Here is a 27,157-nt window from a genome sequence, read left to right as displayed (position 1 = left end):
GTGACCAAATCTTTCATGCTCAGTAAGTAGGGCCGAGGCTGTGCCCAAGTGATAAGTGCCCAAAATCATGAAGTCTGGACTTCATTCAGGGTTGTCAGTATGGCAACACTAATAAGAACTGTTTGTATGAGTTTTGTTGATTACTTTACTCACCTCAATACAATTTCATCTTGCACCTTGATTATGGGAGAACTTTCTTAATGACCATCATATCTTATGCACAGACTTGGAAAGAACTCAATCTTGGTGTGTTGGAAACATTATATCATCTAATAAAACATGATGATGATTTGCTTGGCAGAATTATAGGCTCATATTTTTTTCTGAATGAAGTTATAAGGTCTCTGTGTGAAAAACCTGACAGGGTTCTCTTGAGAGAGGTCACTTTTAAAAGCAAGTATCTGCTGCTTTACTGATTAAAGCTAGTTCTACTATGTTTCAAAATGTGCAGTAGTTGTGTGGACTTGTATGCTGAATTCCTCCAATTTGTGTTGAGTTTGTTATCCCCACACGTTAGTAAGTTGAGCAGAGATGGGGGGGAAGCCTTTTACTTTCTTCCCTTTTCTTTTATTGTAAGCTGCCGTTTTCTGTTTTTTTTCTACTTTTATGTTGCCCTGTGTATAGCATTTTGGGCTCTCTTGGGGGTTGCTTGGAATGGCTTTGGCACTGGAAATTTGCAACATCTGGAAGTTGCCCTGGCTTTGGGACAAAGTACAGTGCACAGGGATGGGTGGAGTAGAACAAAAACAACCAGTAACCACAGTTCCCAACTGCCTTTGACATATCCCCTCCTTAGTTGTTTGCATCCAGAATAAATAATTCTTTTTCTGCGCAGATAGATGTGCAGCTCCATGCAGGGAACAGGACAGTGACATGCCAGCATTCAGAAATTATTTATAACCTGTAACGTCTTCTCTGGTTCAGAGTGCTGTCTACCTTTTCCCTCCTACTCTTGAGGGATTGAGCAAGTCATGCGTTGGGCAGAAAAAGAACTTGCCAGTATGGCAGCACCAGCTTCCTGCCTGACTGCTGGTTTTCTTTTACCTCTATTGTTCAGTCCATCATGTTCTGCTGATTCAGAGAGAAGTTTCTACATCAGTTTCCCTTCTTTCTTATGAAGACAGGCTGTGAGAGCTGGTGTTGTTCCACCTGAAGAAGGCTCCAGGGAGACCTTCGAGCAGCCTTCCATACCTAAATGAGGTCTATAAGAAATGTGGAGAGGGACATTTTACAAGGGCATCATGTAGGCATGAGATGAGGAGGAATGGCCTTAAACTGAAAGAGGATGGATTTAGATTTGATATTAGGAAGTTCTTCACTGTGAGGGTGGAGATGTACTGGCACAGGTTGCCCAAAGAAGCTATGGCTGCCCTATCCCTAGCAGTGTTCAAGGCCAGGTTAGACAAGGCTTTTTAGCATCCTGGTCTAGTGGAAGGGGTCCCTGCCCATGGCAGGCGGGTTTGGAACCAGGTGATCTTAAAGTCCCTTCCAACCTAAACTGTTCTAGTATTCTTTGTTTTCTACCATTTGGTATTTCACAGCAATCGAAGGAATGTTGTTGCTACTGGTTTTGTGCATCTGAGTAAACTCAGTTGGGAGTCATTGTGTACTTTGTTTTTAAATGATCCTAAAATACACACTGTTAGAAATTTAAAATCCATTTTTATATCACTTCTGTAGTTCCAATTATGAGGTTTAACACTAAAGACATGGAATAATGGTCTATAAGCAGTCACAAGGTTTCATGGGCTGTCCTTTTTTTGTTTCTGTTATGTCTTGAATAAAAAATAAAACAACCACCCCCCCAAAAAAAAACATTACAAGATAATGCAGTATAGGAGAAGGACTTGCCGTTCATGAATTATTCTCCTGCAGTTAGATAATACTGTGCAAAGTTTCTGTACTGTAGGATTCCTGTTTTTATTTTCTGGATCAAAACGCACAATTTCTTGGTATGCTGTAATTCAGGAAAAGAATCTCTAAATCACTTTTAAAATTCCTTCAAGTTGAGGCATGACATACTCATTTTTACTTTTTCTAAATAAAAAATAGTTAACACTTAAAAATGCATCTTGTGTATTTGTTAATTGCAACAAATAATCGCTGAGCGGTTGGATGGTGGGTGTTGGGATAAAAGCATTCTTGTAGTCAAGGCTGGATCATGTGATAGTTTCACTTTCTGCTTTTTGGTTTTCTACATATCCTTGGTTTGATGCTTTGAAATATGTGGTTTTGTTTATAGTAAAACAAAAACTAAACTCTTTTTAGTGCTGCTTTAAAACAAGCTCATGGTTGTTCAGACTAAGACAGTGTTTATTTTAATGTTGATGTATTTCTGGAGGCAGGGAGAGGAGAGAAAGGAGCTTAGAATAATTCTGTTCACAGATTTTAAAATAAAATGGCTTTATCTGCCCTGGCAGAATCTTTCTGCCTTTTTACAAGACAGAAAAATACTAGTTGCTCACTGAAAGAAGGTATTATGTATGGATATAATATATGTAGCTATATAGTGGGTATATTATTTCCATACTGTGCTGAGATTTCCCTTGTACAATCTTGGCATTCAAAACAGGGATTTGCTTCTCAAACTTGTTACTTATTTGCAAATTCTTAGGGAACAGAAGTAGTTATTTCTATACCTGTATTTGTTTTTTCTTGTTTATTTCTCTACTAACCATTTTCTTGGAAACTGTAAGCAGCACAGCACAGTGGCTGTGTATTGGCAAAAAGGATCTGGACGCAAATCACCAAACTTGAAAATACTGAGTTAAGTGAGGGCAAAAGGTTGTGTAGTACCAATTTCTCCTCCCTGTAATAGGCTATGGGAACCTTGTGGGGTGTTCAGTGATCTTCTCTAAATGATTTGCATTTCCGGTCTTGTGGTAAGAGTAGTCTTTAAAATAATTTCTCAAGATAATGTTTTTGGTGGTTTTTGGAACCATGGCGTAGGACTGCAGTGTGTTAAGGATGCTGTACCTTTTGTGGTGGGGGTGTGGGATGGCTGCTTGGATTAGGATGGTAGTTTATTACATGTTTTCGAATTTGGCCTTCATATAGGTGATCCAACAAGATCCCTGAAGGCCAATAATTTTTTTCTTTTGCTGTATTAGACGTAAGTAGTTATGCAGCAAAATGCTAATTCAGAATTCCTTTTTATTGTTTTATTATTTTTTTTAATCAAGGAGGGTCCTGATTTGCATAGATACCATGTCAATGCTGGGAGTTCTAAATTGCTGTACATGGCCATCTGCTCTGTGCTTCTTGAATTGGGAGTGGAGGGAAGCTTTAGCCTGAATATGTCCAGGCTCACTGAAGCATGGGTCCACTGTGGCTGAGCATGGGCAGGGTGCAGAGACAGCATCTGCTGTGGCCCTGCAGGCAGAGGTTAAGGGATTTGGTGCAGGCTAGGGACAAGAGGAGGCTTGAAGAGAACGGTATTGCCTTTGAGCAGAGCCTCTGTAGGTTGTGACCCCTTCTGACTTTACATGGTGGTAAACTTCTCAAGAAGAAACTTTTGAATGTTACATGGTATTTGTTCATAGGCAGCGATTTTCAGTTTGTTCTGAAATAGCTCTGGGGTTGCTGCTTCTGTCACTACCGACCATCACATAAATCTTCTGAATGCTGCTATGAGTAACAAGTGTGTTGCTATGTTTCTGTAGTGCATAGATTGAAGTATTAGTATAACCTTTTTTCTGTTCCACTAAATGCAATTTATACACTATCCTAAAGGCTGAAATGCTTAAATCTTTGCTCTTCAAAGCACAGTTTGCTTTGTTATGTTGCCAAATAACAACTTGCATCTGAAAGTTGCTAGGACTTTGAAGCAATGCAGATAGAGTTGTTAACTTTTACCACATAACTTGAGGAAATCAAAGACTGTTTAAGATACAGCACTGATAAACACTTGTTTCATAGACTGAAGGTTGAAAGCTCAATGGAATTTGTAGCAGATTTGATGAAATTAAATTAATGTTTTTTCAGGACGCATGTTTAGTGAAATAACACATGAAAGTAATACATCAGAAATCCAGCTTAAATCTTTTTCCCTTTACTGTGAGCATTAAGAATTAGGTATTCGGGACAATCAGTGTTATTGGCTAGGAAGTCTATGGGTTTTTTTTTACTGGTAACGCATCATGAAATACTCATTTAGCTGTCATTACAGTGATGTGCTTTTCTTTTCCCCCTAGGTGGTTGTTTTTAATGCAGTAGTGTCATTAGCTGGCTGAAGACTAAACATGAGAATAGCAGGTAAGCACACTTGATAAAAGCAGACTTCTGTCATTTGTGAAATAAGTCTCTATATACAGCATTAACAAGTAGTAACAATAAGGTTTTAAAATAAATTTAACTGGCATACAGGCATTGCTGCTCCATTTACCTGGTGTTTAATGAAACTCATTTTGGCATTTGGGATTGTCTAAGCAGAAGCATATAGTTAAAATACTTCAGCTGATCTGTAGGGACTGTTTAAGTTGCCATAACTTGATATGCTTGGCTGCTAATGCTGTAAGGTGTTAAAAGAATAAGGAAATGCCAGTTGATGTCTTAGGCAATTTCTTAACTGCCTCACACCCCAACTAAAAATGCTATGCAATGTTACAGTGTCTAAAACTTCCTAAATGGTTACTGAGAGATTGAAAGCTATAAAAGCCTTTTCTTAGAGGTAGTTTACTGTAGTACAGGGTTGCAAACCAGACTGAACTTGACAGAAGGTGTAGTGGTTGTAAAAATAAGATCTTTTCTGATGTAACACTACAAGAAAGTATTATTTTAGACATTTCCTTGCAGTGGAATAGCTTGTGTGGCAATTGAACAGTTTCGAGTTTCTGATGCATTGCACTTTTATCAGGAATTGTAGTGTTATGTTTCAAAAGAAGCAACTATTGGCGCTTCTAGGAGAGAATTATACGCTCTTTTCCAAGAGGGCTGCACATTAACCTCCTTAATGCATGAAATTAGTCCTGAGTTTTGTCACTACGGTATGTATAACTGGGAGCAACCTGCTAAAGTAGGTCTGATAAAGAACTGGAAAACGTATCGATTTTTAGAAGATAGCTAAATCACCTGGAAAATTACTTTTCCAAGCCTCCTTTTTTCCTCCAAGTTTTTTTGCTAAAACCCACAGACAATAAAGATAACAGCAGTTTCTAGAGAATGTTCAACCTGTGGCAGGCAGGCTGGGTTTGGTTCAAGTGCTAAAAGAATTTTCTGGGAGATTTCTTACCTCTCACTTAGAGGAAGGCCTTGCAGTTCAGTTGAAAGGCTCAGGATATAGAGGGGAGGGGATGGTTAGTGCTCAGACTGAGTTCTTGTCATCTCGCCTACTGTCTACTGAAATACCATGTTTTCCATGTGCCACTTGCTATGTGACATGTTCCAAAGTCTGGTACCGTCTTTTTAAGCACTGTTACTTTGAAAACCTTTTCTTCACTTAACGTATGCTCAGATGGTACGTTTTCTCTAGTGCTTACATGTGGTTCACTTCCCTTCAATTGCAATAATCTCTGAAGTTCCAGCTTGGTATTTTTCAGTTAAGTTTGCATCTGTGCTTTCTTAGTATGTGTGTGCTTGTACACATGAAAAGAGAAAGTGGGAGAGGAAGGTGGAACTACAAACAAAGAAAAAAAAATGTTATCTTTTCATGTTGCTTTTCTTTTTCATCCCAATATCTTTATTTAGGCTTTTAGACGGATTAACATCTCTTATCCTTCTGAAGGCTGAGTAATTGATCTATTTTAAGGTTTTCTGAACAGCCCATCACATCAGCCATCTGAGATCTGCTGGAGTTCAGAAGTTTGTTTTTTTTCTGAAGGATTTATTTAGCTGTCAATCTGATAAACAGAAACATGCTCTAGGATTGCTTCTTCCAAAGCAGTTGGACAGCAGGGAGGAAAGATGTCGATCAGATGCCTCCTTGCCTAATTTCTACTCTCAGTCAGTATTTTATAATAAACTGAGAGTAGATTCTGAAAAAATTTATTAAATTATGCTAAAAAATGGTGGTGCTCATGGCAGTACCACATAGACCCAAGTTTCAGATATAAATTACTGTGGTTGTGTGGTTCCGGCTCTTCTCCTATGAGGTAGTTTGTCCACTCAGCACTGGCAAAAATTAGGCATGTAAAAGTTTAAGCTACCTGAAGCTTTGACATATTGAAGAGGGAAGGGGAGGGCTTTTTATTACTTTTGAAATTACTTCTTTTGAGTCTTCAAGCTCTTTTTTTTGAAGGTCAGTAATTTTAATTTGATGAAAAGGAGGTGAGGAGGCTTTTCTGGTGTGTGGTTGGTTGCGGGGGGGGGGGGGTTGATTTGTTTTTTGGTTTTGTTTTTTTTTTTAATGTAATGCTCAGACCTGACTGACCAAAGCAGCCAAGCTGCACTATATGAAAAGTTCCCTAATCACTCAATCTTGGCCATGAGTTAAAGTAGAGGAAGCTCAGTTTGAGGGGCAGCAGAAAAAAGAGGAGGAATTGTGAACAGTGAGGAAGCAGGTACACATAGTTAAGAACAGGGCAGTGAAATGGGAGATGGAAGTTTCCCCTTTGAACAGTAGACAGTTAAATCGGCTTAGTTCATCCTGTCAAGATGGATATCCAGAGAAAGGTCTGTGGTTTCTCCTGGCTACTGGGCTGAGGTGGCATACTGTAGTGTCAAACAAGCATGAAGCTGGAGGAAGCTGAGGGAAGGGTGTATATATTTAGTATAGTAACCTGATGGACTGGTTCAGTTGCTTCCTGTGTTACAATGTCCATTTTCTTACAGATTACTTCTATTTAATGAGTCACAAATGGTCATCCTGTTCCTGAGTTCCCCTATGTATAATCTCATACACATTTCTCATGTTGTTAATTTTGGTAGACTTAATGTTACCATTTGCAGATAATGTTCTGAAACCTCCTCTGCTTCCAAATAGGTGCTGCAAAGTTGGTAGTAGTCGTAGCAATATTTTTACTGACGTTTTATGTCATCTCTCAAGTGTTTGAAATAAAAATGGATGCAAACTTAGGACACATATTTGGTAAGTAAAGTGATGGCTTTGTTTTCTCTGAACATCCATAAACATTCAGTTGAGCCATAATCAAGAATATTATATTCAGATTGCTTTAAGCTTGATTTAGGCTCTTCCAGTTAAAAGTTATGTGTTCTTATTGTCTGTACTTGTTGGTTTTTACATCTGTATTATACATATAGAACGTGTGTATTAAATTTTTTCTGTATGAAATATTTAACCTACTCTTAATCAGTTTGATTCTTTTGCTGGCCAAATATGCATAATTTTGCCTGCGTTTTCTGTTTATCACTACTTACAGTCTTAATCTGGAGTTATAAACTAGGCAACCTGAGTGATGCTTCTAGAAGTTTCCACTCTGCCTTTCTACTGCTCAGACAATTCACAGCTTGTTTTGTGTGGGCTTTCTTGCTTCCCATGTGCAGTAACCAAAACATTTCAGATGTGCTCAGGTCCTATACAGAAAAAGATTAGCTGCTGAAGTGACTTAAAATTCAGTCTTTTTTGAACCAGCTTTAAGGGGTTTTTCATTAGAGAATGCTAATTTCAGGTACATGATGTAGGAGTTTGTTATCTAACCCCAGCATGAGCTGACATCTGGACCAGTCCCCAAGAGGCATCTTGAATAACTGTTGAAAAGACACAGGTGTCATTAAGTTTGACAGATGTATTATACATAAGTCCATGATGAGGTTGCTTGTGTCCCTTTCTATCCCAAGAAAGAGAGTCATGAATGGTTGGGTTCAGATGGACCTAAACTGCAGGGTTCTAGTGTCAGGTGAAAGGAACCCTGTCCTGGTGAAGCTGTAAGAAGGGAATTCATTTCACTCTAGTACACACACCTCCAGGAGTCCCTGCTGGCTTTGCATCTCCATGTATCTTTGTGTTAATTGAAGAACTATAAATTAAGGCAGTGCTTCTCAATCTGTTTCCCGATCACTTTTGTGTTTCTGCCATGTAAAGCTTAATGTTTTATATTGGAACATAATGTTAGATGTATTTCATACTTCATGTCAACCAACCTGTTTTTATAGGGCTACAGAAAGGTTTTAATTTATAGGTTATTTTATAGCAAATGACATTTTAGTAATAACATCTTGTAAAATTTTTGGTTTTGCATTTTAGCTAGATCAGCATTGGATGCAGCTGTGCGTTGTGAGTATTCATATGCATGTGTTACTGCTGTGACTTGCTTTTGCTAACAACAGACTGTTGAATTTTCATAGTTAAGAAAGTCTTAATTATACTTTAAATGCAATCAGAAACTAATTTTCCTCTTTCCCTGATTTTCCTAAATTTCTGGTGAAGTCTGGGGGTTTTTTTGCTAGCATTTCACTTGTAGTTTTATCTCATGGCTTTTAATTACGTGCCAGAGCAAGTAGCACTATGAGAACAAGAAGCAGAGTAAGGACATACTGCAGGAGCCTATATTATTTTAAGCTTCTGTGAAACTACAGATGAGGCATAGCTTCTTTGCTCTTTTCCTTGAATTTCTTCATAACACTTGATATTTTTCTGTTAGCCTACCTGCAATGTTGTCTCTAAAACCCTGTTTTATTTCATTTTCAAAGCTACAAAACCTCCAAGATACAAATGTGGGATCTCTAAAGCTTGTCCTGAAAAACATTTTGCATTCAAAATGGCAAGTGGAGCAGCAAATGTAGTTGGACCTAAAATTTGTGTAGAAGATAATGTGTAAGTATTTTTACCTGTTGTCTCTGGGTATCTCAAATACTGTCTTGGATCGCTTTTCCACAAAATGAGTAATTTAAATGACTCCTTGTAGGTTTTGTTTTGCCAACAGTTTGACCACATGAAAAAACTATATTGTGTTATAAATTAATTTCTGAAGCATGCTTAATACTCTGCACTAAATGCAGAGAAGTAAGCTACTTTAATACATGCAAGGTAGCTTACACTATTTCAGGTTTACAGACTTAAGGATTAGTTAGACTTTGAGTCAGATGCAAACTTGCCTCCAAGTAACTGGCTCTTGTGCCTCTAATAATTCAGAGAGTGATTATATTTTTATTGGGTTACTCTTGATACTTCTAACTATTGTCAACTAAAACTGTGATACGGCATCATCTTTTGCAAGTCATCTTTTAAATAGTCTATCGTTTCATAGTACCATAGTATCAATATCAGAACATATTTTCCACCTTGTTTTAAAGAATGATTTCAAAAAGGAAAAATAATATTTTAATGATTAGTAGTGATTTAGTTGTGCTGATGGTAACAAAGTGTAATAATTTCAATTTTGAAATGAGGAAAGAAACTGCTTCAAACAGTTTGATTTTGAGTTTAAAATCCTGTATTTCTAATACCTTTCTTGTTGACACAGTGTTATGAATAATACTGTGCCTAGAGAATTCAACTAAATACTCTTCAGTAATCCCCAAAATAGGAATATTAATATTTATTTTTAGATGATTTGTTTCTTTGCACTTAGGTTATTCCTGCTCATTGTCACTCACAATGTGTAGCTTTGTGGTAACATAATCTATCCTCTCAATTTTGCATGTCACATGTCAGGAAAGACAGGATGTTAGCATTGTCAGAAGGAGATTTTTGTTTTACCATCAGTCACACTTAGCAGCCTTTGCCTTGCATTTACATTTAAACCGCTCCAGGTCAGCTGTTTCTGGGCCTTTGCTATGTTAGCACAGAGTGGTTCAGATAGCACATACTGCAATTGGTGCTAATGAATTCTAGAGCAAATGGCAACTTCACTGTGAATATAACCCCGAGTAAATAGCATAATTAATCAGTAAGAGAACGTAATGTATTGGTTCAGATTTTCCATCACTTTACTCTGTAAAGTAATTCTGCAAGATTAGTCTTGTATGATCTTAGAGAAGACTATTTTTATCACTAACTCTAGCAATTAAGATGTAGTGAAGTTGAAATAGCTTCTTTCCCTGCAACTACACATGCAGCTGTTTCACTTTGCTTTGTTACTGGTAGAAACATGAGCACCATTCAGATTTCAGGCTATTCTCTGTAAAGCTGACATAGCTCAAGCTTGTTCATTTGTGTGGAGTAAGTTTTCAGCGGAGCATCACAGTGTAGTTGGAAAGCACACATAAGGTGAGCATGAGCTCACTTTTTGCACATACTAACTAAAAGCTGCTAGGTTCTGCTGTCCATTCTTATCATTGATTTTCTTCATAACCTTGGACAGCCTTCAGTATCGCTGCATGGTATTCTTGTTGGTGTTATAAAACTTGCTACCTTCTCATTCTGGTTGCTAGGGCACTTAATATCTGTGCAGACGGAAGTTTTTTGGTGGTTGTTTTTTGTTTTTTTAAGTGTCTCACTGGCTAACTAAGAAGAGATTTGTTGTTCCTGTTGAAAAAAAAATTAATAAAATCCTCTACTGGATGTTTCACTGAAGAAAGTGATGAAAAGAAAGTTGTTGCTAGCAAGAAATCCATTCTTTTAATGCTAGTGTGCACCTTAGTGCACAGTTATGGGAGTCTTAAATACAGTAAGCCTTGACAAAAATCTTTCTGAACTCGAATTCTTCAAAGAACTTTTCTATTTAAATGTCCACCAGAAATTTTGATTAATTATAATTTCATTACTGTGCTTGCAAGACATTTAATTTCTCTTTCAAAACTTTCCATAACTTGATTGTAAGTTGTTGGAAGAATTCTAGAACTGATGAACGGCTGCCCTCCTGTGAGAAAACTGTCACATTACAGCCTACAATGTTTGACTTGATGCACAAGCCATCTCATGTGTGTAAGGTAGCATCTCGGAGCTCTGAAAGAACTTACTTCCTCTTCAGTAGCTCTTTTTTGAGTGATATTTTGTGAACTCACTCCTGCAAAATGCATTTTTTTTTCCCTGATTAGTTTGTATTCTTCATGATTCCATGTCAAGGAAGCAGGGGCAATTTTGCACTACATTCCTTTAATAACTAGTCATACTTGTATTCATATTTGCAGGATTCTTTTGTTGTCTGAAATCCATTACAACTTTCATTATATATGTGTAAATTTTCACCATTTAGTCACACCAGTACTAGATATTTTTTGACTGGTATTTACCTACAGAGAATTTTGTCATTAAAAGGAAGTTCTTAATTCTTTTTGGTAAGTTAAATGTCCACTAAATTTTATATGAGCAAAGGAATGCATTCAGGACTTCACTGCCTTTTTTCATTTATATTTTCAATCTTTATTTGCCATATGTCTTTATTGTTCAGGGTACTGAGATGTGATGTGAAAAAAGAAGAAATGATGCTCCAGTGGCTAAAGTACTTCTGGAATTCCCTACTAACTAGAACTGAATTCTGCATTTCAGCAGAAAATTAAGTCTTTTGTTTCAGCAGTTACTAAATTAGAGTTTTAATTTTAATCAGAATTTTTGGCAGATAGTATGACTTTGAGGTCTATCAGGAAAATTGTGGACTCTTTCATCTCTGATTGCTAGGTCTTTAAAACCTAAGTCACTGTGCCAAGAGTTACCGTTAACCCGTAGTCTTTCATGGCTTCTCTGAACTAGCTAATACTGAGTCTTTTCCTGATAGTTGTCTATTGAATTTAACATTCCTCTACATGTTTTGCTTCTGTCTTCATCGTGAGTGCAGAAGATAGTGTCAGAGAGGAGGGTTTTTGTCATATTTCTGTGATAGACCATTCCTTGTTTCTATCCTATCACTAATAAGCTAGCATGAGAAGGCTGATTTTGCAGTTTTGTGTTAAGGGTGTGGTCCTTCCAAAACGTTGCTTAAAATGGATGTTCATACATCACCTGAAAATCATATGGTTGCAGAACAGCTGTGAAAAAAGTTCTGGACATAACAGGGTTGCACACATCTACAGCCCCTTCTGAGAGCGAGAGAAGGAGGTTTAAAGAAATCCTTATAAGGATGGAGTTCAAGTGTGTGCTTGTCATTAATGAGATGTGCACCTCTGTGCTTGCACTGAGATGCTTTCTTGAATCTTGGCTGAGGACTTGATTTTATGTAATTGCTTCAACTCTCCTATGTTTACTCTTACTCCTAGTTTCAAAATATTAATTCTCCAGAATGGAGATCTTTGCACAGTGCCAGTGAAAGGGATGAGGGGGTCTAGAAGCTTCCTTTCATTGGAGTGGTATACCCACCATGGCCTAAGGCAGTACAGCATCCTAGCTAACAGTCTTGATGTTCCCATTAGCCCTTCTTTGCAGGACTGAAGGTCTTCCATTTCACAGTGCGTCTCTTTCTAGCTCCTTTGCCACTGAGTTTGGCCAAGTAACTGCTGTTATGGACTGTGACAGTTTTTTTGGGATGTGTGACTGTACTCTGAGATGATATTCAACTTTAGCTTGAAGTCCCATTGGTGTATTAAATATTTTTCTTGGATTTAGGTTTCCTATTACACATATAAGTAGCTAACTCCTTTGACTTTGTTGTTTCGTATTGTAATGCTGCAGTATTGATTCTAAATGCCTCTGCTCAGTTAGCTTTGAAACTTAATGAACACGTTCTTGTTCATCGTGTGCTTACAAAAAAGCTTAAACTGTGGATTGTGTGTCTGTGCTAAGCTCAAATTATTATTTGTTTCAGGCTCTTTAACTGCAAGGAAGCTTTTAAAGTACACAATTAGCACTTTATTGTGACACATTTAATATACACACATAGTTTGAAACCAAGATGATTAAGCAATCAAATGAAATTGATACAACTGGGGATATCTGATCTGTTGTTCTCAATTCAGGGGTGCCATGAGAGCACAGAGATCAAGGAGACTTCGCCTCATTTATGTGAACATGTGGTTTTTCAACTACACGTCTCCTACAATCTGATTGATCCAATATAGAAATCAGAAATATTTCACATCACAAAATTGGCCTACTAAAAATAATTTATTTTATTTCAGTTTAATGAGTGGAGTGAAAAATAATGTTGGCAGAGGAATAAATGTGGCCTTGGTCAATGGTAAGTGACGTTTTAAGTGAGCATATTGTTCTCATTTTCAAATTGCTTCTGAAGTTTGAGGTGAAATACTAAGGGATGGTGAAGGGCAAGCAGGAGGAAAAAAGGAAGTATTCAGCATCTCCATACTGAAAGAATGTCAGTTTTTGGCACTTGTACCTTTTTTCTTTTTAGAAAAACAGCACATTTTTGTTTGTAAAAATGTGTAGTAATGTGGAGTGCTGTGGTGACTATTTTGCTGTCACAGTGGTACATCAGATAAGTTCCTAATGCATTTATAAAATGGAAAAAGACACAAGATGCATTTGTGTGTTGCCAACACTAATAAAACTGTAGACTAAATTCTTCTGTTGCTTTCTTTTGCAGTGAAACTGATTTAACTATCTGAGAAGACTAGCTCATTTTTTTTTCCTAGCTTGAAATCAGTATATTTGATTAGTCCACATATGTAGGTCTTGTTCTTCAGTAACATCATGTTATATAATTGTGTTCAGGATTCTTATCTTTCATTAAAACCAGACAAGTTTACCTGCGTGCCACCTTGAAAGCTGAGCTGAATGTCAGTACTGGCAGCTTTGTCCTTTGTCCTTCCTGTGTAGGAAGCAATTCCTTATAGCACTGAGATAGCACTCTGACATTTCATTGCACTATAAATTCATGTTCTTTCTGGATTGTGCTCAGGTTTACATCATCTAAAGCATGACTTGAACAATATTTGCCTAATCTTATTTTGCCCTTCTAAATTGTCTTAATCTGTTAAAAATAAAAATAACTACCTTCATGTTACCTAGCTGCCAGTCCTTCCGTCTTCCAAACCTTGAGTGTATGTATTAAAGAAAACTGTCTTCCATCAATTACTCTATGAACAGCATAGAAAAAAAGATACTGTAAGATTACTGTATTGTCCACTTTTATGTGTTTTGGATATTTAAGTCAAGTACAAATTTCCAGCCTATGGCAAAGCATGCAGTGTAATTTTAATCTTTCTTACTTTCTATGTGGCACTAAGGGCAACCTGTATTTATGCCATTTCCAAAAAAAAAAAAACAACTTGAAGAAAGGCCACTGTATGAAGTGAATTCTCTTCATTGGTTTTAGAGACTGTGGGCTTTTTGTGTCCCTGCCACTTGAAGCAAAATTAGAAGTTTGCATCTTCTCTCTTTCTTCTTATGTCTTCCTGCACCTTCTCAGAGATTATTATGCTGTTTAAGGAGCAATCTTAATAGAAGATAAGAGTTCTGTATAATTGAGTTACATGGTGCCTTCTGCAGCACTTTGTCCAAGTCATTAAGAGGAGTTTGGCATGTTGTCTTTTAAAGTAATTTTAACTGTATTTAATGACAGTATTTCTTTTTCTCCAGGTAAAACAGGAGAAACATTAGACACTAAATTCTTTGACATGTGGGGAGGAGGTAAGTGCAGTTACCTGAGCTGGTTAGAGAGAGGCAAATGTCTTTTCTGGTTTCTTTTTTTGTTTTCCTTTTCTCCTTCCTATGCCCCCCACTCTCAATTTGCTGTGGTGGGTTAAGGTGATAGCTTGATGGAGTCCTTCACTTCTACCTTTGTAATTGTGAGGAGAGTGAAACTTTAAAGAAACACAAATAGTTGAGGTGGGAGGGAATGGTATGGTTAATCAAACACACTTGTTCTCCCAAGAAGTTCCCACTAGTTGTGTCTGTACACAATATGGGTGAAACTCTTTCTATAAAATGGAGTTCTCTGATGTATTTTATCTTTCTCCCACTTTCACTCTTACAAATTTCTAAGTAAATTTATGAATATTCTTAAAATAGTCTTTTAAGGAAGGCATTGCAGGTGCTTAAATATGGAAGGGTTGCTTGTTATTAAGCAGTTTTCTGTTCTCTCTTCAGATGTGGCTCCATTTATCGAATTTCTGAAGTCTATCCAGGATGGAACAATAGTGTTAATGGGAACATATGATGATGGTGCAACCAAGTATGTCACTGGTTTATATAGTAATTAACACTTAAACTTTTAAATGCCATTTTATGCTGAAAGGGTATTCTTTATCATATAATCACTTGATAAAGTTTTGTTAGAATCATAAAATGGTTAGGGCTGGAAAGGACCTTAAGATCATCTAGTTCCAACCCTCCAACCGTGGGCAGGGGCACCTGCCACTAGACCATCTTCCAAGATGATGGGTTTGAAACTATGCTTTCAGTTTATTAGTTTTATAATGCTGATGTGATCTGGGGACAACAAGGATCAAATTAAAAACTAACCAGGTGTAATGGGTTATGTATGTATTTACATAAAGGACTGTTAGGTGTATACTTTTGTGATCCTAACAACAGAGGAAACAATAAATTGGATACTAAGCCAGACCCTTGAGTGGAAATACCACAAGTGTTTGAAAATCTGAAAAGGACAGAGGTTAATAGTCAGCAAGTGCTATATCAATACATGTAACTGTTGTTTTGCTCCTCTGAGAAAAGTTCTTAATGCAACAAGACAATGTGGGGCGTATGGTCAGAATAACAGACTGCTTACTCATATTACTCACAGCTATGAAGAATATATTTATGTTAGGCACTGTACATTTAAATCACTCCCTTATCCTCCCTGGTTTCTGAAGACCCTGTAGGTTTCTAGCTGATCTCCTAGAATCTGTCTCTACCTTTCTTTTTTTGAATGTATGCTGCCAAGTGAATCTGCTATTTGGGTATGTGCTGGGTCTTCTATTGCTGATACCTCATCCTGTCTCATGCTAGTAAGTTCAAATATGTCGAGATACAGAAACAAGATTGTGAGGACATAATCTGGTGGAAACTGGTCTGTTCCATCCAGCACTTTTATCACATTGCCTCCAAGTCTGAGCTCAGTGGTTATGGGGTGCAGAAACCATTCCGAATAGGCCTTGCCTGTATGCTTTCTTTCAAAGTCTGAGAGGTTACTAAGTGTGTACCTTATACATTTTGGCCTCAGTGTTTGTACTGTTCCGCCCTAAAGCTGTTTAATTTATTAACATAGACATAGCCTAGGAGGTTTTAGTTCTCTTTAAGCATTATCTTCCAACCTTCCCTTAGTCAATTTTAAGAGACAATAAAAGTTACTGTAGAATTTGTATTGTAATCTACTTCTTACGTAAGGCATCCTGTCCAAAGAATTGCTTTCCACAGTAAAAATTAAGAGGCTTTTTTCTTTCCCCTGGTTCTCCTTCATTGTTTTACTAATATTTAACTTCTTTTTAATCTGTTCTGTGTTTCTTTCTTTTTTTTTAATATACATCTTTTGGTTCAATTTATTATCCACAGCTCATCTCTATTTTTATATAGAAGCATCTTGCCTATGGCAAAGTCCTGACTCTGCAGGGTGCAGTGTTGTCTGTATGTTCACTGCTAAAAGGAGAAGAAAGTACTTTCATGTTTCTTTATGCCAAGTCTGGATCTTCCAAGTCTTCCAAGTCTGTCATTCCATTAACTTGTTTTGTTACTTTTTTTTTTTTTTTGATAAGTACAGTTAGTATGTTTCAGTAATCAGTCACAGCTGATGTTTTTGAAATCTTGCATGTAGACATAATATCAGCTAAGCAAGAAGGTGAATTTGTCCCATTTTTGCTGACATCCAGGAACCACTCCTTAGTAGGGATGTTACGTAATTAGCCAAAACTGTGCTACTGGCATTTGATGGTAAACATAAATGCTAGTTCTTGAAAACAATTTAAATTGTGAAGAACCAACATTTTTAAAGTGTGGGGGTTGGGGTGTTTTTTTAGATGTATGTATATAAACTATTCACATGCTCTAGAAACTTGGAGTATGAGTTGTGCAAATTATCTCCAAATTACTTAATTTCATAATTTTAGCTGACTAATAACAACTGGCTCACTAGTAATAATCAGGTGTTGTGTGTGTTGTTTAATAATCAGGCAAATATAGTAACTGAAAGGAAGAAATAAAGAGCACCTGTTTGAAGATTTTGGTATAATAATTTATAATCCTACAGAATCATTTTCTGTTCCATACTAAAATTATCCAGCTCAGACCTACAGGCACTGAACTGTGTTGTGGGGCAGCATGCTGAATTTTAAATTAATTGGCTCAAGCAGACAAGAACTTCTTCCATATATTTAGGTCATTCTTCTGATCTAAAATAGCTTTTACTTTATCTAGACTTCAACTTGAGCCTGCAAACAGTGTTTACTTTAAAGGCTTTTTTTAGTTGCTTGGAGAGTTGCTAACGTGACTTGAGAGGTATGTATAAATTCTCACGAGTGTTCCTGGCTTTTGTTGGTTACTGATAGGTTTGTATGCTGTTTCCTTGAGATTGTAATATTTGGGGCAGTGCTCATTAGATCAGGTGATTTCAGAGCTAGAGTTATCTGATTTTTGAAAGATAAATCTTGCCCAATATTGACTGACTTAAACTATGTTTAATCAGATTAAAGCTGAATGGTCCATAGAACAATGAAAGCTCTAAGGGAGTATATTTTATTCACGTAATGAACTTCTCTGTTCTGTTCAAGGCTTAATGATGAAGCACGGAAACTGATTGCTGAATTAGGAAGCACATCTATTGCTAACCTGGGCTTTAGAGACAACTGGGTCTTCTGTGGTGGAAAAGGAATTAAGACTAAAAGTCCATTTGAACAGGTCTGTGATTCTATAACTTACTGGAATTTAACAGCTTATATTAATAAAGGTGTAGCATGTTTTATAAATACCATGCATTTGTTCAGGATGGGGGTCTAATATTGCAGTAGTGGCACATAGGATTATTTTCAAATTTATTCTTTGACTAGCCTCCTCCTTTTAAATGTACATAGATTCTTTGGTGATTCACAAATAAGAAAAAAAATGTTATACAGGGTAGATCTTATTATCCCAATAACTAGATCATTTTATCTCTTTAATGAAACCAATTAAACTGAAGAATTCAAAACTTACTGCCTAATACTTGTGTTTTAGATGCACTAACAGTGGCAGTCAAAGTCTTGGTGTTCCCACCTATTTGCTTTTCTGTCAAAAGCTAATGCTGCCAGAGTGAAATTTGTGAAATAGAATGTGTTCCCACACTTTAGCTGTTACAGCTGAACATGCACCATAGTTCTCTTTAATTACTGGTAAGATAGCTCTGCACTGGGAGAGTAAGGAAGGCACATTCTCTTGCCAGCTTTACAAGGGTGTGGGAATTAGTGCAGGAGCAGTGGCAAACTCTTGGAGGCAGCAGTGTATTACCTGACTGCAGATGGGTGCTTGGTGGAAAAATAAAGCCCTAACTTTAAAAAAGGCAAACATTTAAAGTTACATAAAGTTCTTTAAAAACTGACCATTTGTTTTGAATGCCTTGTACATTTATATCCTTATTTATTTTTTCCCTAGTGTTTCATGTTTCAATGCAGGTGGTCCTTTCCTTGCTTGTTCCCTTCCTAAATAAACATCCATAATAAATCTAGGACATGTTTTCCCACTATGGCTTCACTGTTTTTAGTATATACCTGTCTGAGCAAGTTACATGAAGTAACTCATGAGAGATTGTTATATTTGATACAAAGCACAGGAGTCTAATAGAGATGTCTTCTTTTTGTCCATGTCTTGAAAATAAGTAAATAAAATGTCTTTTAAAGTTGTAAATTAAAGCAGAAGAATACATGAGTTTACATTAACGGTAAATTGATGTTTTCTATTTATAGCATATAAAGAACAACAAGGACACAAATAAATATGAAGGCTGGCCAGAAGTTGTTGAGATGGAAGGCTGTATCCCTCAGAAGCAAGACTAAATGAAAACAAAGGCAAGGGGAGAGAATCTGGAAGAAAATGCACTTTCTGCTATTATTAGGGAGAGGGCTATGAAGGAGACTGTACTGTAAATAATATTTTTAAAGCATGCAACCATCTTGTCGGTGTGTGCATGAGCACTGACATTTTGAATATTCGGATTATTTATTGCTAACACACATAGAACTCCGTTTTGTAAATACGTCCAAAATAAAAGAAACATCAAGTCATTTCTATGCAGGTTTCTTAAAAGCACAGTAGTTTTCCTGTGGTAAATAATATCTTGTAGATCAACTGGCTAACATGGCATATGCGGATAATAAACAGATCCTGACAAATGTTGTACTGTTCTCTTAACAATGTTGCTGTGAGTATGTAAGCTTTGTGGAATATTGTAGATTTTAGTGATAAGTTAATAAAGAGCTCTATTTTTTTTTTATCCTCTGCCTTTTTAATGGCAGCATCACTTTCTATTAAAACTGTTTGGTTATTCTAATACCAGGTGCTCCAGAAACTTATTTTGTAGTCCCCTGTCAAAAACTGAATAATCGGCAAAGGAAGAATACATGATGGCATAACACAGATATGCCTTGAGAAGCACAACATAGAATATTTTTATTAGGGGAAGAACAGAAGTAAATATGTAAATAGTCATGATAACAGCTTGGAAGGATCTGTACTTGAAAATGCTTGTTTCAGGGTATGCAATTGTGTGCACCTTTATCACCTATGTTACACTTAATGTGATCTGAGGCAATTTGTTCTTACAGTGAGATGTTTGAGAAAGCATTGTGTCTTGGGTTGTGTGACATTTCAACTTAACTGACAATATTTCCTTCATCCTTTTTGTTCTTTTTTTAATGGAAAATAGGGACCAAGTTGAAGTGGCCTTATCCTTTAGCTTGTACCACAGCTGTGAGGGAACACTGCTTGCTTTGGAAATTTCTGTTTTAAGTAGGGCCAGCTTGAACTTTTCCTGAAACCGAGTTAGCGTGATGTAACTGATGGTGTCGTTATTCACAAAATAGGGGCTGGCAGAGAAGTGGGTGTACTCTCTTGGAGCTTTATGTCATGAGTTCTGGTTTAATCTTCACAAACTTCTAGCTAATACTGTGGGGCAGAAGGCACAAAAGATTTTTGAGGAACTTACAGTGTGAGTTGAGCAGAGCAACTTTCAAAATACTGTTATTGTTGTTGTCTTCCAAGACAATTCTGTGCACAAAAAAATTCAAGTAATATTGGGAATTACCTTGTGAGTCAAATAAATAACCTGTGATACCAGAATAATACTGGATTCAGAGTTCTGTATGTTTAGCTTGTTAAATAATGTGGTTTTCCCTCAAGTTTAATGTAGAACAGCAATAAACTGCACCTTATACAGTGAAACTGCTTTTGTTAAATCTCTCAGATTTTTTTTTTGTGTAGGAGGACATGTCAAAATGATGTATCTGCTTTTGTCAAAGTAAACATCTCTGTTGTTATAATTGGAAAATAACTTCTATTTCATAACATTAGGCTATTATGGAAAATGGTGCAAGTCCTGGAATTGTCACAGAAATGCAGTTTTGCTTGGTGTATATGCCAGTATTGGTTATGCTGCTATCCAGAATAGCACCAGGATTTTGAAGTTACTTGGCAGGGACTTAAGGGAGAAAAAAACATGTTTGTCTGCATTACCAGTTTCTGTGGATTATTCTTGCCTTCATTCTTTCAGTTTTGTGTGCCAATGAATATTTCATCTTTCATCAAATTAAAAGGTTTACATTTCCTCTACAAAATTAAATGGAGAGGGATTAAGACTAAAGGTAGACCTATTTTAGCCCTTGTAGCTTTTAAATTTGTGCCTTTTTTTTCTTTTCCCCCAGTGTAATTTGAATATATGATGCCTATCCACCCCCCTTGCAGGGTGACAGATATAAAATCACAAGACTTACATAGATTTTTAAGCAATAAAATGGTAGGATTATTTTCATGACTTCTTGGATAACTTGATTCTTGTTATTTTTTTTTTTTTATGGAAGTCTTCCTGTTATTCTCCAACCCATGTCCTCACGGCTTTATCATGTCACATTTAGTAAGACTTTCCAAGTAACCACTGAAGTGGGCGTGAAGTGCGCTCTCCTTGCTCTAGGTCATCATCATGGTCTGTTGACATGCCACAGGATTTGGTCATGCCAACTCTTCTCTTATGCCTTGAGCAGGCTAGTCACGGTATCCCCCTGCTGAAGTAAACTTTCTGATGCTTACTCTTCAGAAGTGAGACTTGCCGATTATCTGTATTTAATTTGACTCTTCTGACCTCCCTAATCTCTCCCACAGCAAGTCCTAGGAGCAAGTCCATTGAAAGATTACGACATTTTGTACAGTTAGCTTTATGTATAAGTACCCATGTGTGACAAGGCTCCAGGATGTGTATTTTCCAGTGCAAGACGATGGGAGCATTTTCAGCATCTTGCAGGATTGATAACAGAGCAATGAGGGAAGGAAAAATAAAGACTGGGGGGAGGGAGGATGTTTACCTTAAAAAATGTGGTTGTGATAATGGGGGGAAGACACAAGAAGGGTGTAACTTCATTTTCACCAAGGAGCACCTAGCTGGGATGCAAGCCACCTGAAAACTTCATTATAAACCACAGCTCTCAGTTGCTGTACTAGTGTTGCTTTATATAGATAAGAGGAGTCAAGAAAGAAGCTGCAGAAGCCTCCACCTCAACATAACCTCTGCATCTTTCGTAGTATCTTTCATGATCAAACTTCATATTTTCTGTTCCTCTGGAGATGGCAGAGCCTTTTACAGCTTTAGTATACCGGCTGCTAGCTTGCAAAAGGCTTGCTTTTTCTCAGCATGTTTTGCTTTCCAGATGTCTTACTGTGGCACTTAATTCCCTTGAACATTGGCATGACTACTAAATGCTTGATGTGTATGTAATGTCTCCTAAACTGTTTGGATTTTCTGCAGTCTGTTTTTCAGGAATGAGTGTATTAATAAATAGTGGCCAGGTGGATAGCTTCAGAAGGGGAAATAAAATAATACTGCCACCATTAAGTGTTGACTGACTTAACCTGCATAAGGGTAGGAAGGGCTTTAGTTCCTCCCTCAACTGACTTGAGTCATGGCTAAGGTGGATACCAAGCATGGGACTTTTTATTGATGAAATCCGACTTGGCATTATGTCTGTAAGGCCAGGCTAAGGCTATTCCTTAGCTTAATACAAAGGGCCTGGCTAAGAAAATTGACTAAGAAACCTGGAAGGCTGGATGGGAACTTCGAGGCCAAAGTAGGAAGGTACAAGAATAGCTCTCAGGCCATTCCAGTGCTACTATGAGGTGTCAGTGGTTCCTGAGGTTGAACTAGGGACATGAAGGACTGTGCTTCTCACCTTCTGAGCACTGTGCTAAAAGGACACAAACGTCTCAGCTGTCTCCTGCTGCTACCTCCTTGGAAGGAAAAAAGTGAACTATAGCAAATGAGAATGTGCTCTATTTGAGATGTTTCATTACATTCTGATTATCTTAGTATTAGCTTAAACCCACTTTCAATTCTTCCTTGCTGCTCCTGTGGTCAGCACTTTCAGCCTTAACAAGACCTCATGTGTCCTTCACAGTCTCAGATTAAACCAGGTTCCTCAGATATCTCTTCGTGTGCTTAACTGCCCATCTAGATAGGTTGTCTCATGTACCATCCAAATCTTTGCTGAAAATTCTGGATTACTTTTTTTGCAAGTTAAAAATTGATGATTCTCCTCTTAGGTGCTTTTTACCTTCTTCCTGCCCTTTTCCTTTCTAGAATATACAACACAGTGCCTTTAATCTTGCATATACCCTTTTTAGTAGCTATAATGTGTAACCACCCATTCCCTCAAAAAGTTCTATTCCTTGCTTTGGGTGGTGTCATAGCCCCATATGGCTACAACCTCACTGACACAAAAAAGGCACTCCCAGATGAGAAAGAATCATGTCTTCCCATTGAGCTTGATGGATGGCAGTGGAAGGGAGTGCTGTCTTCTGTGGAATGTAGTCTGCAAATGTTTTTTCCTATCAAATCCTGCAGCAATCCTCTCTGACTAATTATCTTTCTCAGCCTTAATATTTCAGCATTGTCTTTATCAGCACAGCCTCATGTTCCCAGATGTTGGCAGCTGAATCATCCTTCCCATTGGAAAACTTGATGGATAATATCTTGATCTCTGCCTTTTATATCAGCCCTAACACACAACATATATAACTACACCTTGTGTTAAGTTTTGCAGTGTATTAGTAGATAAAATGAGCATTGTATGTTTATTATTATTCAAAGTATGTAGAAATGAAAACTTTCAGAGCTTTAGGATGTATGTGGAGAGAGGTAGGGATCAGTATAGAGCACTGTAATAGTCCAGCTACATTGTCTGCTGTGTAAAATGCACAGAAATCACTCCATCCTCTGGGAATTTTCTGATCCCTGGAGGAGCCCAAAGTAGCTAGTTAATTCTGTTCCTCTTGTTGATCTTGCACTACAGTGCAAGAGGTTCAGAGAGATTTCTAAGCATTGCAATTATTGGACAATCAGCAAATAAAAAAGCAAAACAGAACCCACTGAACCCAAATAACCCAACATGGTTCTTGAAGTGCTTAAATTTGTATTATCCCAAATACAGTCTCAGCAGAATACTGTTCTATCTTTCCTTATTGCAGTTTAGTCCTCAGTGACCAGAAGCAAGGAGGACTTTTTAAAGAGATTACTTTCAGTTGTACTGCCATAAAATCACTGATCAGTGGAAAATGTGCCTGCCCTGCAGTGTCAATCCTTTCTTTTGTACATGGCCTGCTTATTTTCCTGAGAGGGCTCCTATGTTACCACATTTTGAGGGATCATAAAACTTCTACAGGAGGTGATTGTAGCATTGGATAATCCCAAAAGTTGGGTTCTGCCTGGTTCTCTTGCATGGAAATCACTACAATGGGTTTATTTCACTAGCTGCTTTGTTTGCAGAACTTCTGTCAAACACTGTCCATTCATGCTTCTTGGGTTCTGGTTTTGTTGGTTTATGTTAAAAACCTGGAGTTTTCAATGCACATGAAGTGTGAAACCATAGTTGGATAATATTATAGCACTGGCAGCACAAACAGCTCAAAGAGTTCTTACTCCTGGTCACCTCCCTGAGTTCTTACTGCCATTGCCACAGTTTGCTGCTCCAAACTGAGCCCAATCTATTAGTTTGAGGAGTGTTTCTGTGAACCATGTTGTTAAACCAATCCTGTCAGGATTGCTGTCAGTCCTGTGCTGTCAGGGCAGGGGGTAGAGAACCTCATCCCACACTCTGCCAGCCTGACACTACAGTCTAGAGCTCCAGAATAAGCAAGTGTAGAACTTAACCACTTACTTATGTCTCTAAATTTCAGGCAATTTCTGAATTGGGTTTGTCCCACTGGCATAATCAGCAATGACTAGCCAAATAAAACCCAAATAGCCCATTTAAAACTGGAATAGTGTCTTGCTGTTGTGTTCCTTTGCACACCGATTCTCCTAATGATATATAGGTCCCCTGAAAACTCATTATGTTTAACATCAAAATATTATTTAGTACATACTGAGACACAATAGTGTGTCAATTTCTTAGATTATGGGGCAGATTGGTCCATGCAAAAGAATGGGACATTGTTTCAGCTGTTAGCTGCTTTTGTGCTAATGACAAGAGGCACAATGTACCTTTCAGCACAGGGAATAAATCATCATCCCCATAAATAACACTGCAGTCTGGTTTTAACCCCTAGTAGAGTGTCAAGCTTTTTCCTATAGAAAACAGAAATGCTTGTGAAATGTGTTTCACTCTGTTCCACAAACACAGATTTTCAGGGCTTAGGGGAAAATGGCTGTATCTTAATTGCAATCTTACCCAATCAGAAGTTTCAGCATTTTAATTACGCATCCTGTCTGATGCACACATAAAGATACAAAAAAATAACAACAGGATTTCCTTGAAGTAACAAGGAAAAAGAGCATCTCATTTAAAATTACCCTGTATAGTCATAAACAGAGCCAGGCTGAGAGGAAAATGAAAAGGCCAAACCCTGAGATGGGCTCTTATCTTTTAGCCTGTGATGAACTGCACTCACACTTGCAGGCTCAGGTTCAGCAGAAGGATTCACAAGGCATGTGGCCCTACATTGTACCGAACCTCTCTTTCTTCAGTTCAGTTAGGGCATCTAAACTCCATGTGTTTGTCTGCCTTAACTTTCCTAGACACTTTATTTGTTACATCTCTTTGCTGTGCAAACGAAGTGATAGCTCCCCTCCACTGAAGGTCATCCATTTACAGTCAGCCCTGTCATCTAAATTCCAGCCTTGGCCAGAGGGATCACTTGTCAGTGTTATTTGCTAGCTGGGAAATGAGTTGCAGTCTCATGTTCCTATCTGCCATTGTACTTTCAGCACTGATACAGAGCTGATAGAGCAGCCATAGAGGAATAATTCCCATTTCATTCTCCACTGAGTAAACCATTAGTTATTTTACAGATCTACCTGTGGAATTACACAGTTGTCAATTCAGTTGTAACAGCAGACTCTGGGACAGGCATGGGTATTTTACAGTAATTACCTGCAGCATTAATGTAGAGTTCACAGGCACTATATACCCTTCAGGATGAATGTGTCATGTGTGTGAGGGGAAAAAAGCATGTTTGACTCCCAGAAATAGAGACAACAGGAGCTCATGTTTAGGAAATGGAATTGTAGTCAACTGATTATTTTAGTCTTTGCCTGTCCTTGAAAAACTCTGATGGGCTCCGCAGCAGGCCTTGCCCAGTAGTTATGACTTGGATTGTCCTGACTAGTCAATCACAGTTTTCAAATCTATGTGGGATGAGAAACAAACGCAGGTGACCAGGTAGCCAAAGCACTAGGCTGACCATCAGGAGACCTGGCTGGTATAATTTTATTTAGCCTAGGTCTGCCACTGCTTTTGCCAGTGCCTTTGAGCAAGTCATTTCTTCCCAGCTTCCCATTTATAGTCAGAATACTCCTAACGCTGCTACCCTCCTTGGGAATGCTCATTGGATGTATGGGTGTGAAGCCTCGATTCTCAGTGAGGTATTGTTAGCTATCGTCTGCCTGTGCCTGTGCTGATCCACTAACAGTAAAAATTGTGAAAGTGTGTAAATTCCTAAAAACTGCTATTGCAAATGCTCGCATGAAAGGGAAAATAAAGACATGATACCTCATTCACCATTGCTATTGCTGCTGGATCTCAGCATTCCAGGTCACCTGGCAGCACAGATGGGATACTGTCAGGAGAGGATTCATTATTAGCATTTTTTGAAGGCTATCTAGAACAAATAATAACATTTATTCCATTCTAATACTTGCTGATATTCCACCCTGTGTGATAGCTACCATAAGTTAGAGGGCTCAGACAAACAGCTCTCATTTGGCATGGCACTGCCCCAGTGAGATGATCCTTTTACATGTTTTTAATAACTTTGGGGCAGCAGTGAGTTGGTGTAGGTTCAGCACTGTCCATAACCCAGCCTTGATGGTTTTGACCTACGAGGAACTGCCTTACAGTGAAGTTTGCTGTCTTGTGAAACCTCTTCCTTCCCTGACATCAGGCACCTCAGCTCCATCAGAAACCTCAGCCAGTGATGTCCTTTTAACACCATTTCCTCTGAGTGACCAGTGCTAATTGTTGCTGTTTACCTTACACATATGTTTCACATACTTGTCATTCATCAAAAAGTGCTGCCCAGCACCAAGGCATTTTGACAGCACTGGAGGGTACACATCCATTTACTACACATCCTTTGACAAGGGATCTCCAACAGGCAGGGACAAGACGGTGTGATCAGGGGCTGATGCATGCACAGATAAACTGGCATGTTCACACACTGACCAGCTGTATTCCTGCAGTAACTCCTCACTAGGTCAGCACTTCGGTCAACAGCACAACTTTGCTCTTAAAACATGCAGCCAGTGCACATATATTTCGATTTCAAAACAGCATACAGCATTTTCACTTTTGGAAGAGGTTACAATTATCCTTTCTTCAAAAAGTAAACTTGTGGCATTTTTCATAGGTTTGCTACTTTTCACAAACTGCTGCTTTGTGCATAAAAGAGCAGTGTGAGGGAACGGGACTGGGATAAGACCTCTCTCCCAATCAGACTGTGGATTTCTTTCCATTTTTTCTAGTCTCACTTGCTCAGATAAGCACGCACATGGCTATGTTCAAACAGAAAGAGTGTATTATTGCAAAGCTATACAAGAGTATTATAAGACTATGTTTTAAAAGGGTGGGGAAAAAAATCCACCCTATTATTCCACCCTATTAAACTGAGTGAAATTTATATTAGTTCCATATGTCCATGAAAGTAGCTGAACCACGTATGTCATATGTAGGCTCGTTTTTGAAAGCAGAGGCATGCTGTCTTACAGATGGTTCTCACTCAAGGAAAGCTTTTCCAGAGTGGAATAAATACTGCACTAGATATCAG

At 37.9% G+C, this 27,157-nt stretch overlaps 1 protein-coding gene across 2 annotated transcripts in view; it reads left to right on the top strand.

Annotated features, from left to right (window-relative positions):
* FAM3C (FAM3 metabolism regulating signaling molecule C) overlaps positions 1-20,077 on the top strand; it is a 34,723-nt gene extending 14,646 nt beyond the window's left edge. For both annotated transcript variants that reach the window (XM_031046282.2, XM_005146081.3), the window contains exons 2-10: positions 4,194-4,254; positions 6,920-7,024; positions 8,141-8,170; positions 8,587-8,710; positions 12,889-12,947; positions 14,306-14,356; positions 14,816-14,900; positions 17,434-17,560; positions 18,601-20,077. In XM_031046282.2, coding sequence (XP_030902142.1) covers positions 4,242-4,254; positions 6,920-7,024; positions 8,141-8,170; positions 8,587-8,710; positions 12,889-12,947; positions 14,306-14,356; positions 14,816-14,900; positions 17,434-17,560; positions 18,601-18,690 — 684 coding nt within the window. In that variant the 5' untranslated portion in view covers positions 4,194-4,241 and the 3' untranslated portion in view covers positions 18,691-20,077. The remainder of the gene's footprint in view (positions 1-4,193; positions 4,255-6,919; positions 7,025-8,140; positions 8,171-8,586; positions 8,711-12,888; positions 12,948-14,305; positions 14,357-14,815; positions 14,901-17,433; positions 17,561-18,600) is intronic.
* The last annotated feature ends 7,080 nt before the right edge of the window (positions 20,078-27,157 follow it).

Source organism: Melopsittacus undulatus, chromosome 5 (assembly GCF_012275295.1).
Source record: "Melopsittacus undulatus isolate bMelUnd1 chromosome 5, bMelUnd1.mat.Z, whole genome shotgun sequence".
NCBI classification, from domain to species: domain Eukaryota; kingdom Metazoa; phylum Chordata; class Aves; order Psittaciformes; family Psittaculidae; genus Melopsittacus; species Melopsittacus undulatus.
The sequence above is the reverse complement of the archived record's forward strand: the minus strand, read 5'-3'. Positions and strand labels throughout refer to the sequence as shown.